Below are 18,937 nucleotides of genomic sequence, written 5' to 3'. Positions count from 1 at the left end.
AAAATAACAAATGTTAATCACAGAAATGAAGTTAAACTTCAAGCGTCAAGACTGTTTGAGGTGCTTTAAACTTGGCAAGAACAAAATCCACAGTTTGTCTTAATGAACTTGTATATCTTTCAAATCAAACTTTTATTTCTTTCTTACTGTTAAGTATGAGTGACTATTTTTAGGAAATTAATAATTGTCTGATCATTCATTGTGCATGTCCTTGTTGTCTCATCACAGCAATTCCTATATGGCACATCAACCCGACACCTGTCCTACAATGACTTCATCAATAAAGAACTCATCCTCTTCTCCAATTCTGACAATGAGCGTTCGATTCCATCGCTTGTTGATGGTGTGTATCTTCAGTTACGTGTATACTCTTTAAAACATGTTGAACTGGGTTTCTCTTCTCTTACCTAGAGTGTTTTTTTTTTTTCTGATCCTGATTATGTATGACTGAAGTGATGTTGATGCAGATTGGCTGCTTGTCTGTGGTTTAACTTATAGTCTGCTTTCATCTGCTGTATGCAGGTCTGAAGCCGGGTCAGAGGAAGGTGTTGTTCACCTGTATGAAGAGGAATGATAAAAGGGAAGTCAAGGTGGCTCAGCTGGCTGGATCCGTGGCTGAGATGTCTGCATATCATCACGGCGAAGTTTGTAGCAAGCCTTTCTTTGTGATTTACAGTGGTTTTCTTGATGCACTGATTAACAAGAAACCATATGCAACAGTCTTGAATCAAAAACCATGATTCAACTTATTTATAATAACACGAAAAATTAATCGAAAATAAATAAATAAAAAACAATATATGAAACTGAAGAGAATGAAAGAATTCTAACAAGAAATGTTATCTATTCTGCAGCAAGCCCTGATGATGACTATCGTGAATTTGGCCCAGAACTTTGTGGGCAGCAACAATATCAACATCCTTCAGCCTCTCGGTCAGTTTGGTACCCGTATCAATGGCGGTAAAGATGCTGCCAGCCCTCGTTACATCTTCACCATGCTTAGGTAAGGTTTTAATTGCTTTGGCATATACTGGTGCCATACCTCCGAACAATGTGCAGTTTGAAGGTTATGAAAACAAAAACATTGCTTCTATCGGTGTAGGCTAACCAAAAAAAGCCAAAAAAGGTAAAATATAGACACATTCTAAACCAAAAAAAATAAATTGCAGATTTTTTACTGTTTTAAAGCAAAAGTAAAAAAAAAAAAAAGTAAACAAAAACAAAATATATAAAAAGATAAACATAAATCAGCAACATAAAGTCCTAGACCTGGTCCTCTCTCGTCTTTCACTGATGTCATTTCTTCTTTACAATTCCATTCGTTATTGATTTATTTTATTGATTAGTTGTTGTAGCCTTAATGCTTTTATTGACATTTTGATACATACTGTTTAATTTCATTCATTTTTCTATCACATAGTTTGACATTAATCCTTATCACTGTATTTTTCTTACAGTCCTTTGGCCAAACTGCTGTTTCCTGCTGTGGACTCCAGCCTGCTGAAATTCCTGTATGATGACAACCAGAAGGTGGAGCCAGAGTGGTACATACCCATAATTCCCATGGTACTGGTGAACGGAGCTGAGGGTATAGGGACTGGTTGGGCCTGCAAGATCTCCAACTATGACCCGCGAGAGATCGTCAACAACATTAACCGTATGCTCAACCACCAGGACCCTCTTCCCATGGTAAGACCTCATCCCTACTCTTGTCCTGACCATTGCACATTTACTAGGCATGTGGCGCAAAACATCTTTAAGGCTTAAGGTGTCCACTGCTTTTAGTTATTTTAACTATTCAAAAACAGACTTTTATTCTTGTTAATATTGCAAACTATATAAAACCTCAGTGTTTATGTAAATTTCAGGGTTTGTGATGTCACCAACCCAGGAAGAAGCTCGTTGTAGTCCCAACCAGCTGTTTTTTGTATTAGAGGAATTTGGAGTGCCATTCTGTCCGTGTTGTTATAGTAAAACTAAAGGAAGTTAAAACATTAAGCGGCCAGTGTTTTCCATTTTTAGCATGTTTGTTTCTTGAGAACTTATCTAGCAGCGATTATAAACAGCTGCCAACTAGTGCTCACGGAAACATCAGAATCCATATCTTGGATGGATGGCGGGATCATCAAACTCAGAATAAGTTTAAATCACTCATTCTCTGCATCTCTTCATGTTTTTGTTAGCTGCCCAGCTACAAGAACTTCAAAGGTGCCATTCATGAGCTGGGACAGAACCAGTATTTGGTCAGCGGAGAAGTGTCTGTCCTGGACAAAAATACTGTTGAGATTACTGAACTTCCTGTCCGCACCTGGACTCAGGTGAGATCACTTGATTGTATAAAGCTGGATCTCTTTGCTGAAACACTGGTGATACCAGAAATGCCATCTTTTTTTCTCTTTCAGGCATATAAGGAGTCGGTTCTGGAGCCCATGCTCCAAGGAACAGATAAAACTCCTCCTCTGATCAGCGACTATAAAGAGTACCACACCGACACCACAGTGAAGTTCGTGGTGCGCATGACAGAGGAGAAGCTTGCACAGGCGGAGGCAGCCGGTCTCCACAAGGTCTTCAAACTGCAGTCGTCCCTTACCTGCAACTCAATGGTATGAACCTCCCCTCCTGAAGCTCCCGAATCAAGCCTGGGCAATCTCTCACCTCGATTCATAATTCGGCTAGAAACAATCTGCGGAAACATATACCGCTGTGGAGTAGCCCTGTACCTCTGTGACTCGCTATACTCATAATAAAAGAGCAAAGTAGCTGTGGCTGCAGTGTTCTGCAGTTTTGTTTATTAACCACTAGATTGCCAAAATCGTTAACTTAAAGATGGCACCCTGAGAGCTAATAGTTCTCCTAGTGCAAGTGTTAATGGACACAAACTTAAGGAAGAAAACCACATGTGCAAATAAAACCAATACAAAGTGATGTGCATGCAAGAGCATCCATAGAGCATGCATCCATAAGCATGTATTAGGCTTTTTTTTTCTTCTTTTGAGTACTTGGTTGGTATAAACAAAAGCATTAATAAGCATTAATACCATTGTATTACAGTAGTGTTGACAGTATTGACAGCTTAGCGCTGTATAACTTGCATTTTATTTTCATCTACTTTATCAAATGATCCCTGACATTGCTGCATGTTTTCAAAGTCATGATGAGAAATTATTTTTAAACATACTATCCATCAAAACATGATAAAAAAACACTGCTAGATAATCCGTCATCAGTGTCTCGCCGTGGTTTGTTGTGAAACTGTAATAATAATAATGTGAATGTGATTTTAGTTGGCCTCATGCTTTTCCTCTCTGGTCTGTAGGTGCTGTTTGATCACATGGGCTGTCTGAAGCGCTATGAGTCTGTGCAGGATATCTTGAAGGAGTTCTTTGAGCTGCGCTTGCACTATTATAAACTGAGGAAGGACTGGCTTGTGGGTAGTCTGGGAGCTGAGGCAGCCAAACTCTCCAACCAGGCACGATTTGTGCTGGAGAAGATTGAAGGAAAAATATCAATCGGTGAGATGTTTATCCATATGCATGTCAGATTATTGAGATCTTTTGTGCCTGCATCCTCTTCTGAAATAGGTTTTTTCTCATCTCTCTGGTTGATAAATCTGAATCTCTACTTCAGCGTAACTGCTAATAACGGCCTTACTGCAGAGGACAAATAAATGAACATCCATTTAAAAAAATATCTAATAATAATAATAAATAAATGTGCTCTCAGTGTGTTTTAATGGTTTGTATTAATTTACCAGAGAACAAATCAAAAAGGGATTTGATCCGAATGCTGGTGCAAAAAGGATACGAATCCGACCCAGTTGCAGCCTGGAACAAAGCCCAGGAGAAGGTATGTGAGGAAACATTGGTGACAGATACAGCTTGTGTACGTATGCATCTGTTAGTGATCAGCTCATGCCTTAAGATAACGTCAGTGCACTAAGACCAAACCCACTAAAATAAAAATAAAAATAATGCACTAAAATAAATTAAATAAATAAGACTAAAAGTCATAGAAGATTATAAGAGACAATTTGTCGTGTGCAATTGTTTTTTTTATTTTGTGGATATGATCTGATGTTGTTCTGCCTACTTCTACTTCTGTTTGATTAATGAATTGTGCATGCAGTTAGTGGACAGTCAAGGCAATGCTTTAGATATAAACAATCGAACGATCCCGAGCCTGACCATTAGTAATGTGATGTGATGCTGTTATATTGAATTTTTCAATTATATTATAGTAAGTTGGATTATACCGTTTCTAGTGTCTGTAGGGCTTGCACTTTTACTCACTGTTCATATCTTTCTGTTTCTCTCTGTTTGGTTGGATGATGATGATGATGATGTTAGTCTTTGGAGGACGAGGATGATGATGGTAATGACAGTGACAGCTCAGTGGACTCAGGCTCTTCTTCTGGGCCGAATTTTAATTACATTCTGAACATGCCTCTGTGGTGTCTGACCAAGGAGAAGGTCCAGGAACTCCTCAAGCAGAGAGACCTAAAGGTATTATTATCTCCTACAGCCATCAGTGTTACATTTAATGTTTCATATCAGTTTTATAAACAAAATTAATGCATGACGTGTAGACAAAGAACCACTCGACACAAAGCTGTTGTGATTTATTCCACAGTGGGTGGGGTGTAAGCAGTGGGTAAGAATCTTCAGTCTTAACTGTGAGTGTTGCTCTTCAATGTTTTATGTAGATAGCAGAGCTGAATGAGCTCCGGAAGAAGAATTCAGAAGATCTGTGGAGGGAAGATCTGGCCGTCTTCATTGAGGAGCTGGATGTGAGTCTCTTTCAAAGACATCGCCATTAGGATCAGGTTGAGTCGAGATGCATGTGATGAAGTGTGTGAGAGTTTTCTCTCTGTCTTTCTTCCAGCGTGTGGAGTCGCAGGAGAAGGAGAGTGTGAACTCTGGGAAGGCCGTGAAGCTGGTGAAAGGGAAGGTGGGCAAACCGAAAGTGAAGAAGATGCATCTGGAGGAAACTCTGCCCTCTCCGTTTGGCCGCAGGATAGAGCCACAGGTCACACTCGCTATGAAAGCTGACGCCTCCAAGAAACTCACCAAAAAGAAGAAGGTAACAATGAGTGTGTGCGAGGATGAAAACTAAATCTATATCGGTCAACAAATATAGTGTATTCATAATGAATGTTATTGTAAATATAGTCATGCATGTATAAATGTATTAAATGAGTAATAGAATGCAGTTACACTGTATTTTCAGAAAAGATTTATTGATTTCAACTGTGGTTATCATGATAGTTTTGGTTTAAGCCAACACCATTCACATTGCAGGCAAACCGCTATACAGGTGCTGGTCATATAATTAGAATATCATCAAAAAGTTGATTTATTTCACTAATTCCATTCAAAAAGTGAAACTTGTATATTATATTCATTCATTACACACAAACTGATATATTTCAAATGTTTATTTCTTTTAATTTTGATGATTATAACTGACAACTAAGGAAAATCACAAATTCGGTATCAGAAAATGTGAATATTGTGAAAAGGTTCAATATTGAAGACAATATTGCCAATTGGTCAAGTCAAGTCACCTTTATTTATATAGTGCTTTAAACAAAATACATTGCGTCAAAGCAACTGAACAACATTCATTAGAAAAACAGTGTGTCAATACTGCAAAATGATAGTTAAAGGCAGTTCATCACTTCACTGTAGATGAAGTGTCCCCAACTAAGCAAGCCAGAGGCGACAGCGGCAAGGAACCAAAACTCCATCGGTGACAGAATGGAGAAAAAACCTTGGGAGAAACCAGGCTCAGTTGGGGGGCCAGTTCTCCTCTGACCAGACGAAACCAGTAGTTCAATTCCAGGCTGCAGCAAAGTCAGATTGTGCAGAAGAATCATCTGTTTCCTGTGGTCTTGTCCTGGTGGTCCTCTGAGACAAGGTCTTTACAGGGGATCTGTATCTGGGGCTCTAGTTGTCCTGGTCTCCGCTGTCTTTCAGGGATGTAGAGGTCCTTTCTAGGTGCTGATCCACCATCTGGTCTGGATACGTACTGGATCCGGGTGACTGCAGTGACCCTCTGATCTGGATACAGACTGGATCTGGTGGCTACAGTGACCTCGGAATAAGAGACAAACAGACAAATATTAGCATAGATGCCATTCTTCTAATGATGTAGCAAGTACATAGGGTGTTATGTGAAGTGTTCCCGTTTCCGGTTTACCTAATTAATGCATCCTAAAAATCCTTTAACGGATTTGGATATTAAAAGCATATTAGTATGTTATGTGTAAGCCAGGTTAAAGAGATGGGTCTTTAATCTAGATTTAAACTGCAAGAGTGTTATTCCAGAGTTAAGGCGCCAAATAGGAAAAGGATCTGCCGCCCGCAGTTGATTTTGATATTCTAGGTATTATCAAATTGCCTGAGTTTTGAGAACGTAGCGGACGTAGAGGATTATAATGTAAAAGGAGCTCATTCAAATACCGAGGTGCTAAACCATTCAGGGCTTTAAAAGTAATAAGCAATATTTTAAAATCTATACGATGTTTGATAGGGAGCCAGTGCAGTGTTGACAGGACCGGGCTAATATGGTCATACTTCCTGGTTCTAGTAAGAACTCTTGCTGCTGCATTTTGGACTAGCTGTAGTTTGTTTACTAAGCGTGCAGAACAACCACCCAATAAAGCATTACAATAATCTAACCTTGAGGTCATAAATGTATGGATTAACATTTCTGCATTTGACATTGAGAGCATAGGCCGTAATTTAGATATATTTTTGAGATGGAAAAATGCAGTTTTAAATAATGCTAGAAACGTGGCTTTCTAAGGAAAGATTGCGATCAAATAGCACACTTAGGTTCCTAACTGATGACGAAGAATTGACAGAGCAACCATCAAGTCTAAGACAGTGTTCTAGGTTATTACAAGCAGAGTTTTTAGGTCCTATAATTAACACCTCTGTTTTTTCAGAATTAAGCAATAAGAAATTACTCGTCATCCAGTTTTTTATATCGACTATGCATTCCATTAGTTTTTCAAATTGGTGTGTTTCACCGGGTCGTGAAGAAATATAGAGCTGAGTATCATCAGCATAACATGTAAAAGCTAACACCATGTTTCCTGATGATATCTCCCAAGGGTAACATATAAAGCGTGAAGAGTAGCGGCCCTAGTACTGAGCCTTGAGGTACTCCATACTGCACTTGTGATCGATAGGATACATCTTCATTCACTGCTACGAACTGATGGCGGTCATATAAGTATGATTTAAACCATGCTAATGCACTTCAATTAATGCCAACAAAGTGTTCAAGTCTATGCAAAAGAATGTTGTGGTCAGTTGTGTCAAACGCAGCACTAAGATCCAATAAAACTAAAAGAGAAATACACTCACGATCAGATGATAAGAGTAGATCATTTGTAACTCTAAGGAGAGCAGTCTCAGTACTATGATACGGTCTAAATCCTGACTGGAAATCCTCACATATACCATTTTTCTCTAAGAAGGAATATAATTGTGAGGATACCACCTTTCCTAGTATCTTCGACAGAAAAGGGAGATTCGAGATTGGTCTATAATTAACTAGTTCTTTAGGGTCAGATGTTAGATGGTATAGGGTCTAACATACATGTTGTTGGTTTAGATGATTTAACAAGTTTATACAATTCTTCCTCTCCTATAGTAGAGAATGAGTGGAACTGTTCCTCAGGGGGTCTATAGTGCACTGTCTGATGCGATACTGTAGCTGACGGCTGAATGGTTTCAATTTTATCTCTAATAGTATCCATTTTAAAAGTAAAGTAGTTCATAAAGTCATTACTGCTGTGGTGTTGGGAAATGTCAACACTTGTTGAGGCTTTATTTTTCGTTAATTTAGCCACTGTATTGAATAAATACCTGGGGTTATGTTTGTTTTCTTCTAAAAGAGAAGAAAAGTAATCGGATCTAGCAGTTTTTAATGCTTTTCTGTAGGATAGGTTACTTTCCCGCCAAGCAATACGAAATACGTCTAGTTTTGTTTTCCTCCAATTGGTGCCACACTCTAATCAGCTAATTAGCTCAAAACACCTGCAAAAGTCTTTAAATTGTCTCTCAGTCTAGTTCTGTAGGGTACACAATCATGGGGAAGACTGCTGACTTGACAGTTGTCCAAAAGATTGACAGCTTGCACAAGGAAGGCAAAACACAAAAGGTCATTGCAGAAGAGGCTGCCTGTTCACAGAGCTCTGTGTCCAAGCACATTAATAGGAGAGGCGAAGGGAAGGAAAAGATGTGGCAGAAAAAAGTGTACAGGCAATAGGGATAACCGCACCCTGGAGAGGATTGTGAAACAAAACCCATTCAAAAATGTGGGGGAGATTCACAAAGAGTGGACTGCAGCTGGAGTCAGTGCTTCAAGAACCACTACACACAGACGTATGCAAGACATGGGTTTCAGCTGTCGCATTCCTTGTGTCAAGCCACTCTTGAAAAACAGACAGCGTCAGAAGCGTCTTGCTTCAAAAAGGACTGGACTGCTGCTGAGTGGTCCAAAGTTAAGTTCTCTGATGAAAGTAAATTTTGCATTTCCTTTGGATATCAGGGTCCCATAGTCCGGAAAAAGAGAGGAGAGGCACACAATCCACGTTGCTTGAGGTCCAGTGTAAAGTTTCCACAGTCAGTGATGTTTTGGGGTGCTATGTCATCTGCTGGTGTTGGTTTACTGTGCTTTCTGAGGTCCAAGGTCAACGCAGCCGTATACTAGGAAGTTTTAGAGCACTTCATGCTTCCTGCTGCTGACCAACTTTATATAGATGCAGATTTCCTTTTCCAACATGACTTGGCACCTGCACACAGTGCCAAAGCTACCAGTACCTGGTTTAAAGACCATGGTATCCCTGTTCTTAATTTGCCAGCAAACTCGCCTGACCTTAACCCCATAGAAAATCTGTGGGGTATTGTGAAGAGGAAGATGCGATATGCCAGACCCAACAATGCACTATCCACTATCAGAGCAACCTGGGCTCTCATAACACCTGAGCAGTGCCACAGACTGATCGACTCCATGCCACGCCGCATTGCTGCAGTAATTCAGGCAAAAGGAGCCCCAACTAAGTATTGAGTGCTGTACATGCTCATACTTTTCATGCTCATACTTTTCATGTTCATACTTTTCAGTTGGCCAAGATTTCTAAAAATCCTTTCTTCGTATTGGTCTTAAGTAATATTCCAATTTTCTGAGATAGTGAATTTGGGATTTTCCTTAGTTGTCATTTATAATCATTAAAATTAAAAGAAATAAATATTTGAAATATATCAGTCTGTGTGTAATGAATTAATATAATATACAAGATTCACTTTTTGAATGGAATTAGTGAAATAAATAAACTTTTTATGTAGTGATGACGCACGTTATCGCGCAACCTTTTTACCAGGTGTTTTGAAGGCAAAAAAAATTTGCAAACTGTAATGAAGCAGAGATCAGTTCGAGATTGTTCGCCAGCTTAAGTGAAAGTTAACATGCCCAGCGTTTTCGACTCGCACATTACACGTCACATCCTGATGTCACGTGTCCTTACGGGACCTTTATGGGTTGTGTGTGAATGCACACACACATATTCCGGGGAATTACTGGCAGTGTGAAAGTGCAAAATCTAGCGACCCGGGAACAATTGCTGGGACACATTACCCATGTATTTTCCATAATCGCAGTGTGAAAGGGGCTTGAGTTTCTTTACACTTAAATACATTAATGTTTTGTTAATGTAATTACCCAACTTACATTCACTCTGTGCTTTCCTGACAAATAAACTAAAGTGATACAAATGAAATATTATTAATAATAACAGCACTTATTTGTGATAAACAATAGTAATATTCCAATTGTTATCAGTTTATGTATAGTCTGGAGCCATATATCAATTATGCCAAAATAGACTGAAGCACAGTTAATAAAAGTCTGGTAGTGTGTCTGTGCATGTCTAATGAGGTGTGTGTTTGTGTCAGGTTGATGTAGACGCTGCCTTGAAGCTGGAGTTTGATGACGACAGTGCGCTGGTCTCCAATGAAGGAGAGAATTCCCTAATTTCTCCATCCGGCCTTCCCAATCCAGGAGCCAAACCCAAAGCTCCACGGGTGAAGAGAGAGAAGAAGGAACCTGGTAACAATAAATACTGGCACTTAGGGCTGTCACGATAACAAATTTTGCTGGACGATAAATTGTCCAAGAAATTACCGCGATAAATGATAATATTGTCGTTCTAAGAGCAGTTTCAACTGATATATAGGCCTGTCGCGATAGTCAATAAATCAATGAATTGCAAAAAAATTAGCTCGATAAATTTTTCGGCCGCAATTATTTCTTTTTTTCCATTTTTATTAAAAAAACTATTTTATTGTAACATGTCATGATGTGGGGTTAGTCTGGAGCGCAGCCTGTGGACAGCCCACGGTAGAAAATACCCTCCGATGGCACAGATGTCCCGGGAATAAAGAGATAAGTCTCGCTAGAGTGACCAGCTTTGGGAAGCGCCTTTCATTTGCTTGTGGATGTTTGCATCGCAAGTGATACAGCATTGTACTTGCACTACTGCTTTATTTTAATACCGCGTAGCATATTCCCTTTATATTGAAATGGGCCTACTTTTGCTTGCTTCATTTGGCTTGCTCAGCTAAATATATCTGTAGGCGTGTAGTTGTGTGTGTCAACGCGCCCAGTGAGTTCACACACACACACACAGCGCGCATCATTTTCTCCTTTTCCAAAGCGCTCGGGCAGTTGCGCTCCTGAGGTGTCTGTCGTTGCTAAGCATCCATCAGCTGCGATCTCCATTACAACAAGGACATTTCAGTAGCCTAATGGATTTCCACCACCGAAAAACCCTTGCTCTCTCCTACAAGATTAATTTTCGAAGAAAAGTAAAAAAACAAATCTCTGCAGTGTTTGGGTGCAGCCCGTTTTTAAAAAACAATGGGGAATTTCACCCCGAGGGAAGCTGATTGAGTCTGTTCTTTTCACATGACCCTGGTGCGCTTCTGAAAAGCTGAGATGTTTTTTAATTAGATGTGGTGCGGACGCGCCTGGAAAAAATGCATCGCTTCCATTATGAGCGCACATACAGCATTTGAAATAACGAATTTGAGCACAAAAAAAAAAGACGTGATATGTGAACGACCCCTTCATAGGTCAAAATGTTTACTTTCGGCTAAAGGTTAAACGGTCAATATGAGCATACCTAACTGGCATATAAACATAACATACAAAATCTATTTTAAGCCACACAAAGTCAATACCATGTTGGTATTTCTTGCTCTGAATCTGCCATGAAATAAAATTTCAAGTTTACTGATCTTTGAAAAGGTGTACCTGCGTTATTATGCCATTATCATTATATGTTGAAACTGGTCTTAGAACAACAATATTATCGTTTATTGCGATTATTTCTTGGGCAATTTATCATCCAGCAAAATTTGTTATCGTGACAGCCCTACTAATATAATGGTAATGACATAATCATTCAGTTTACTTTCAGATGCGGCTTATGTTTTTAATTTTTTTTATTTGTAATATAATCTTTCAGGTGCTCCGAGACAAAGGAAGCCAGCAGCTCCTAAAAGTCCAGCTAAGAAAGTGAAGAAGAGGAATCCGTGGTCAGATGATGATGAAGTTGATGATGAACGGTCCGACATCGAGCTGGATGAAAATGAACCTGTTATTCCCAGAGACACCTCATACAGGAGAGCCTCAGGTGTGTGTGCTTTCGTCATTTAAATCAGGCTTTGGTGGTATGACGGTTCATGTCATGCAACAGTAGGCCGATACAGAATTTGTTTTATTTCACTGTATTATATATTTGCATGTCCAGTGGGCTGGACTGTTACACATTCCACATTCCATATTTTGGCTGTCATCTCTATACATGTTTAACTTTCTTTGGAAAAAAATATTAGCAAAATCAAATGAGCCAGAGTTTCTGAAGTTTCTGAAATTTGGTTGATTTGACACAGAAGGACCTATTCAACATCTTAAAAAATGACATCAAGTAATTGACCAGCTCCTGAAAGATTATATTGAATTTTTGAATTGAAAATTGTGCAGAGGTGTAGTGTATATGTAAACATTTTAGATTTGAGTATTCTGCAACAGAAGTAATGTACTCACATCACGTTAAAATGACGCTTCACAAATGTATAACCTGAAATGTTTTGTGTTGTGTTGTTTCACAGCTGTGAAGGCCAAGTACACCTTTGACTTCTCTGAGGAGGAGGAAGAGGAGGACGGTGATGAAGAACAGGAGAATGATGCTTCAACATCACCGGTTCGCTCCAGTAAAGACACAGAGCAACACAATGACGATGAAGATGATGATGATGATGATGATGACATTTTCCCTCCAAAAACAACATTTACTAATTTGTATGTTGTCTATATATTCGCTTTTTGGTGAATCTCTCAAAGCCGGTCACAAACGTCTTAGGTTCACATTTCAGAAATTGCATTTTTTGTGTAAACAAAATAGGATCATTAAAAGCTTTGCCCTGTGACATTAGTTTCATGACAAGTAAAACACATTTCTTATTACTTTAATGCAAAGACAATATAAACTTCATAAAAATCTGTACTGTCAAGTCAAATTTCTATAGTGCTTTATACAATACAGATTGTTAACTTTTACTATTTAGATTTTACTATGCATTTATAGGTTACACTTTATTTTAAGATGTCTTTGTTACAGTGTAATTATACATTTAAGTACTGAGTAACATTAATTAACTACATGGACTTAGGAGTTAGGATTAGGGTTACTTATACTTAGGTATGTTGGTTGTACTACCTTTATGCTGATTTGAATAAAAATATAATTTATTAATATAAGTAATTGTTTTAATATAATTTGAAGAACAAATGTTGTTTTACAATAATGATAACTTAACAGCAATTTGAGAATAATGGCAATTGTATGTTCTTGATAGGTTTTGGGAGATCCACCCATTTAGTGAAACTATGTAGTATGCATTTACTCTTTTGCTGAAGGTGACAATCAGATATGAATGTAGCTCATTTCAGTTTTAATTAATTCATTTTCAGGTCCACTTCACCAGTGAAGAAAAAGGATCCAGAGACGGTGTTGTCATCTAAAGCTGTGTTTGTTGACAAGAGCAGCGATGACGGTATGTGTCTAGTGGTGGTTTATCGTGTCTCTGCCATCGAGGAACTAATCTAATCATGTGAGTGCATGTGTTAATAGTGTGTATTTGTTCATCAGATGTGAAGTCAGACAGCGATGATGACAGGGGCCCAGTCTTCTCATCATATTCCAGCAGTTCTGCTTTTGACAAACCTCCAGCTAAAAAAGGTGCGATCATGTTTGTTCTTCATGTTATTGTGAACAACTCATCAGTGCCAAAATGTTACATGTACGCCAGTGTTTCTCAGAGAAATTTGTGAGACTTGTGCTAGCAGGTGACGTCAACATGATCATTTTCATATTTATGACATCATTGCGCCAAGTTTGTGTTCAGACAAGTTTTGGCACTTCAGATCTGTTCTACTCTATGAATTGTCAAATACTGAAATACAACTCAATGCACAATAAAGCTGTTCCCATATACAGTCAGATTTTTGCCTGACAACAGCCAGTGCTCCACACAGAGATCTGATCATCATCAGTCTGTCTGGAATAACATGAAGAAACAGATGAAACTGAGACAGACTCAATCCAGAAGAACTGTGACAACATCTCAAAGATGCTTCAAGAAATCTACCTGCAAAGCTACAGTACTGTGCAAAGTTTTAGGCACTTGTGTAAAAATGCTGTAAAATGAGGATGCTGTCAAAAATAATGCCATAAATAGATTTTCTTTATCAGTTAAATTCTATTAGCTAAATTAAATCAACATTAGTTGTGAGCATCCTTTGCCCTCGGTGCACTTGCGCATAGTTTTTCAGGGAGCTTTGCGGGGGTCTTGAATCATCTTGGAGATGTTGTCACAGTTCTTCTGGATGGAGTCTGTCTCAGTCTGGTCTGTTTCTTCATGTTATCGCAGACAGACTGATGATGATCAGATCAGATGGCTGTGTAGAGAAAACAAAAATCTCACTGGATTATTACAATTAACGGCAAAATTAATGTTTGGAAATGTAAACTGATATTTCCTTCTGACACACAACAGCAAAAGATAGAAATAGCTGACTTAAAAACATTTTTTAGCTGTTGAAAATACTACTGTTCTAATAATTTTGGCCATCACTGTATGTATTTTCTGTTGTCATCCATAAAACAAGTATAAATAGTGACTGAACAAAACCCATTAATACTACATGTTACCAGTTACCTAACCCTAACCCTACTTTCACTTGATTTATAATTGCTACATTGTCTGATAAAATCAACATACATCTGCACTAAAGAAAAAAAACTAAGTGGATAAAAAGTTGCTAAATATTTACTTTTTGTATGCATTTATCAGAGATTTTTATCCAAAGTGACTTACAGTGCATTCAGGCTAAAAAAGTTTTTTTATTAGTATGTGCGTTCCCTGGGAATTGAACCCACGACCTTTGCACTGCTAACTCAGTGCTCTTCCACTGAGACACTGGAACACATATAGCACGAATATAGTGCTAAAGTCATGTTTGTGTGTGTGTGAGACGTGGGAGCTGATGGATAATTGGTGGTCAGAGTGGATATTGTGGCGGCCGCCACAAATAAATCAATGCGTGTGAAAACTTGTACTTAATTTTATAATAACAACGAATTATGCAAAATTACATGAAAGTAACCCAAAGCCAAACAAAGACCTTAGTCCTAACCCTAATCATTTAGTATGTACATGTAGTTAATTATTTTTACTCAGTACTTAAATGTATTTAGTGCTTTATAATTACACTGTAACAAGGACACCTTAAATAAAGTGCAACCAAAATAGCAGTATTTTATCAAAATGTAATAATGTAGACTTAAATCTTTTTCTCTAAAATAATTTCACAATCCACAGAATCACTGTAACGGCACAACCACTTTGTACAAGCCAGTTAATCCCTGATGGAGAAAATCTGTGTCCGGTTGCATAAACTACTTAGACTAGTCTTAAAATGTAGACACTTTATTTCTTTTCTGCAAGACTTGCATAACTTTTAAAAGTCTTTCATAGACTTTCATAACCTTTTAAAGTCACTTTGCATCTGAGAATCAAGACTAATATCCACTTGTTTAGCTCCAGTTAGTCAAACTAGTTCTTAAGGCACAGTCTTAACATGGTGACTGTTTATGCAACTGGCCTCTGGTCTCACCCAATGAACATATATACTTGACTAGCATGTGTGTACAGTGGCCGTGTAGCTCACCAGCTCAGATCTTAACGATCATAATGAGTAATTGTGAATAGCTCATTTCCAGTCTATTGAAATCATGTTGTTGTGTTACCACAGCTAAGAAACCTGCAGACACAGCTCCTAAACAGAGGAAAGCTCCAGCAAAAGCCAAGAAGCCTGAAACCTCTCTCTGGGACTCGGACTCAGACACAGGCACTAAAAAAGCACCAGCAGCACCGAAAGGGGGCGGCAAAGGCCGAGGCAGGAAGAGGAAGCAGTCGAGCTCAGAGGAGGATGAGTATAGTCCTGTGAAGAAGCCTGGAAAGACTGCCACCAGCAGGGTGAGGGATTTATCATCTACTTAAACACTAGCTGCGTCTGTGTAATGTGGAAAATATCATTCAGGATAGTTACATTGGTTTTTCATGTGAATAAAGTATTTAAAGTAGATCCATGTGAACTTTAAGAGTTTTAAGAATGGAAATGTTTCGATAAAAAACAAACTAGTCGTTTAGAGTAGACAAAAAGTACAAATTTTAATTCATCTTCAATATGATAATAAATAGGCGGATGAACTTTTTGTCCTGCAGAGAGCGTCGGTGTTCAGGCGATTGCTTTACTTTACAGCACAATATTAAAATTAAATCCAGGCTTAGTTAGAGCTTCAAAATAACGGCGATGGCACAATATTTTCTAAACTATGGGACTGTGATTCACATTGATTTTTGCACACTGTTACTCAAGTACGAACTGTGTTTTTGACTAGTTGTCAAGATATCTAAATTCTAGAGCTTGCGGTTACCCGTGAGGAGAAGGGCAGTGTCTTACAATGTTGTGTGTGTGTGTGTGTGTGTGTTGGCATGTAGAAACCAAAGAAGGCAGCATCTGATGATGAAGATGATGACGATGCAGGCATGAACAGCTTCAGCTGCCTGGACTCGGGCAGAGATCGGTCCGGTCGAGCCAAGAAAGAAGTCAAATACTTTGCAGAATCTGATAACGACGATGACGACGATATGTTTGAATAGAACACACACACACACACACACACTCTCTCAGTTTAGAAGAATGCTTGTTGAAGAACAGGTTCACTTTCCTCTGCCCAGCAGAATTTTGTACATTTTACCCTCCATTTTATTTTTTCTTCACTTGTGATGTTGAATTCTTTCTACTGTGTAGCTGTTTTACTTTTTTATTATTGTTATTGCTATATTATTATTATTGGTATTATTGTTATGATACATTGACAATGTTGTTTTTTATCATTAAATTGTATTTGTCCTGAGCAGCTTTTAGAAATTTAGACTGCTGTGCTTTAGCACATTTTACTGGTTCAGCGTTAGCGACGACTTGCCTTTTTGAGACGACTTGGAAATAAACATGAAATGTAAATTATTTGTTGGTCTTCTAAACTATTAATAGCATTTCAGTGGTGTTCAAGTTTTGCTTTGTGACATGCTGTTTATTTTCACAGAAATTTTGATGTTTAAATAGTGCTTTCAATAACGAACTTAGAATATTGGTACAGACTCAATTATACATGTTAAGATGGTTAAATATGGTCAAATCTGAATTGTGTAAAGTTAGATCCAAATGATTAACTCCTAAAAAAGAAAAAGAAAAAAAAAAGTGTTAGCCAAGATTGGATGCAAGGACATACATTCTTTCAAGTTTTTTTTTTTTTATTCTTCTCTTAAAAAACTTGAAGTTGTCTAAAGCAATGGTTTTGTGTCTTTTCCTATGATAGTATTTAAAAAAAAAAATAAAGAATAGAATTAGAATAGTGCGTGCTAGAGTTATAGGGTCAAATAAAGATGGAAGAGATGGGTTTTAGCAGATTCTTGAAGATAACTAAGCACTCAGCTGCTGGGATTGAGTTGAGCAGGTAAAGTGATCTTGTGCCTCTTTGAGATGAACAATAAAGCACGGTTCACTTGCAGAACACAAGCTTCTAGAGGCACATAAGTCTGAAGTAATGAATTTAGGTAAAGGGGTGCAGAGCCAGTGGTCGTTTTGTAGGCAAACATCACTGCCTTGAATTTTATGCGAGCAGCTATTGGTAGCCAGTGCAAATTGATAAACAGAGGTGTAACATGTATTCGTTTCGGCTCAGACCTGCCAAGAAAAGTTTTATTCATAATAAGATAGCAGTGACACACAAAGGAAATAGGTCATTTAAAACTAAATATTATGTGTAAACGAGCAAAAAATTCCTATGTGCATGTGAATAATTCCTCAAGGGCACAAAAAAGTTTCTTGTGTTCATGCAAAAGATTATTTAATTATTTCTAGGGACTGTATAGTGTCACTTCAAGAAAATCAATGAAAATTAGACTATTATATACCAAATATAAAGCTGAACGCAATGTTACATGAATCATGTTAAATATGGTTTGAAAATCTGCTTTTCTTGGGAATTTGAGTCTGAAAAAGTTTGGAAATTCGGAATTGAGAATGTGTAGGAACCCTGTGTGCTTGCATCCTCATCATGGGCCAATATACAGTGACCATCCAAACACCTCCCCCAAACATTTTAAAATAAATACATTTTTATTGTTTTGCCAGAAGGGTTCATGTAAAGGCAATGGTTAACATGAACAAAAGCAATGTCCAAACAAGACAGAAGCTAAACAGAGGAATTTACAAATGGATACAAACACTTGTGGTTCTGAGAAAAATAATGATCTTGAATCATCATTATCCAAACTCCTCGAGTCTACAGGTTTTAAAAACAAACACATGGTTTCATGCATCAAGATGATTTCAACGGGTGCTTCTTTTATTCATTTATTCTGATTGGTAAAGGATTGTTCCATCAGAAGATAAATTAGGCCTTGGAGTCAAAGAGAGTTTGACTGCCAGTTGACTGGGCTTCAATAAAAAGCTTGAGGATGTGAAAATTTCCCATCTGAAATGTGTAGTGTATGTTCACTGGGTTCAGAGCTCATGTAAGCTCATAAAGAGATCTAAAATCAGTCGAACTGGATGATAATTGACTTTATAATTGCATTGCTTGTTTCTCTGTACAAAGGCCAGCAAAACAAAGGCAGTAAAAACTATCAGCATACAGTATAACAAGAGCAAAACCAGAACAAAAACACATTCAGCATAAAGCATTATTGAACAATCCAGATAAGGCCGGACTCTCTGCGATTGAGCCGGTCCAGGCGAGGTAATTTCAACAAAGAAAAACAAGACACATTTGATAACCCTTGTTTCCGAATGAGATTTTTAAAAGCAAGTTTTAAACTTGGATTCTGAAAATCTCTCGTGATATAGTTATGCTAGATATATTCTAACTCAACCAAACACAATGTCAACTAGCTAGAAAATGTTTTATAACAAAGCATAATGTTCACATAATTCAAAGGATACAGCTTCCATAGCTTAAAGACATTCATGAGCTGTTTCATTTGTTAACTTCAAAGACATGCTGCTCCAACAAAAAACACTTTCCCTCAGGTATTATTTTTTTGTGATGAAAAAAAAAGATTTAAAAAAGATAAATACTGCATATCATCTAGAGTTGTTCATCCTTATTCTCATTCGCATGAATCTGCTTATATGTTTTTGAGATCAAATGCGTAGTGAGGTGAATGTGTGTTCACATAAAACAGTAAGTTCACCCACAAATGAAAATTGTCATAATTTACCATTTTTGAGA

General features: G+C 37.9%; 1 protein-coding gene across 2 annotated transcripts in view; it reads left to right on the top strand.

Moving 5' to 3' along the window:
- LOC132145711 (DNA topoisomerase 2-beta-like) overlaps positions 1–16,668 on the top strand; it is a 31,059-nt gene extending 14,391 nt beyond the window's left edge. For both annotated transcript variants that reach the window (XM_059556931.1, XM_059556930.1), the window contains exons 18-35: positions 229–343; positions 523–644; positions 855–1,003; positions 1,458–1,689; positions 2,184–2,318; positions 2,403–2,603; positions 3,317–3,512; positions 3,755–3,846; positions 4,347–4,502; positions 4,703–4,786; positions 4,882–5,079; positions 9,966–10,119; positions 11,540–11,707; positions 12,186–12,375; positions 13,048–13,130; positions 13,226–13,315; positions 15,391–15,614; positions 16,140–16,668. In XM_059556931.1, coding sequence (XP_059412914.1) covers positions 229–343; positions 523–644; positions 855–1,003; positions 1,458–1,689; positions 2,184–2,318; positions 2,403–2,603; positions 3,317–3,512; positions 3,755–3,846; positions 4,347–4,502; positions 4,703–4,786; positions 4,882–5,079; positions 9,966–10,119; positions 11,540–11,707; positions 12,186–12,375; positions 13,048–13,130; positions 13,226–13,315; positions 15,391–15,614; positions 16,140–16,301 — 2,751 coding nt within the window. In that variant the 3' untranslated portion in view covers positions 16,302–16,668. The remainder of the gene's footprint in view (positions 1–228; positions 344–522; positions 645–854; positions 1,004–1,457; positions 1,690–2,183; positions 2,319–2,402; positions 2,604–3,316; positions 3,513–3,754; positions 3,847–4,346; positions 4,503–4,702; positions 4,787–4,881; positions 5,080–9,965; positions 10,120–11,539; positions 11,708–12,185; positions 12,376–13,047; positions 13,131–13,225; positions 13,316–15,390; positions 15,615–16,139) is intronic.
- Positions 16,669–18,937: the final 2,269 nt, after the last annotated feature.

The sequence above is a fragment of the Carassius carassius genome, chromosome 8 (genome assembly GCF_963082965.1).
Source record: "Carassius carassius chromosome 8, fCarCar2.1, whole genome shotgun sequence".
Taxonomy (NCBI): domain Eukaryota; kingdom Metazoa; phylum Chordata; class Actinopteri; order Cypriniformes; family Cyprinidae; genus Carassius; species Carassius carassius.
This window is presented reverse-complemented; position numbering and strand designations above follow the sequence as displayed.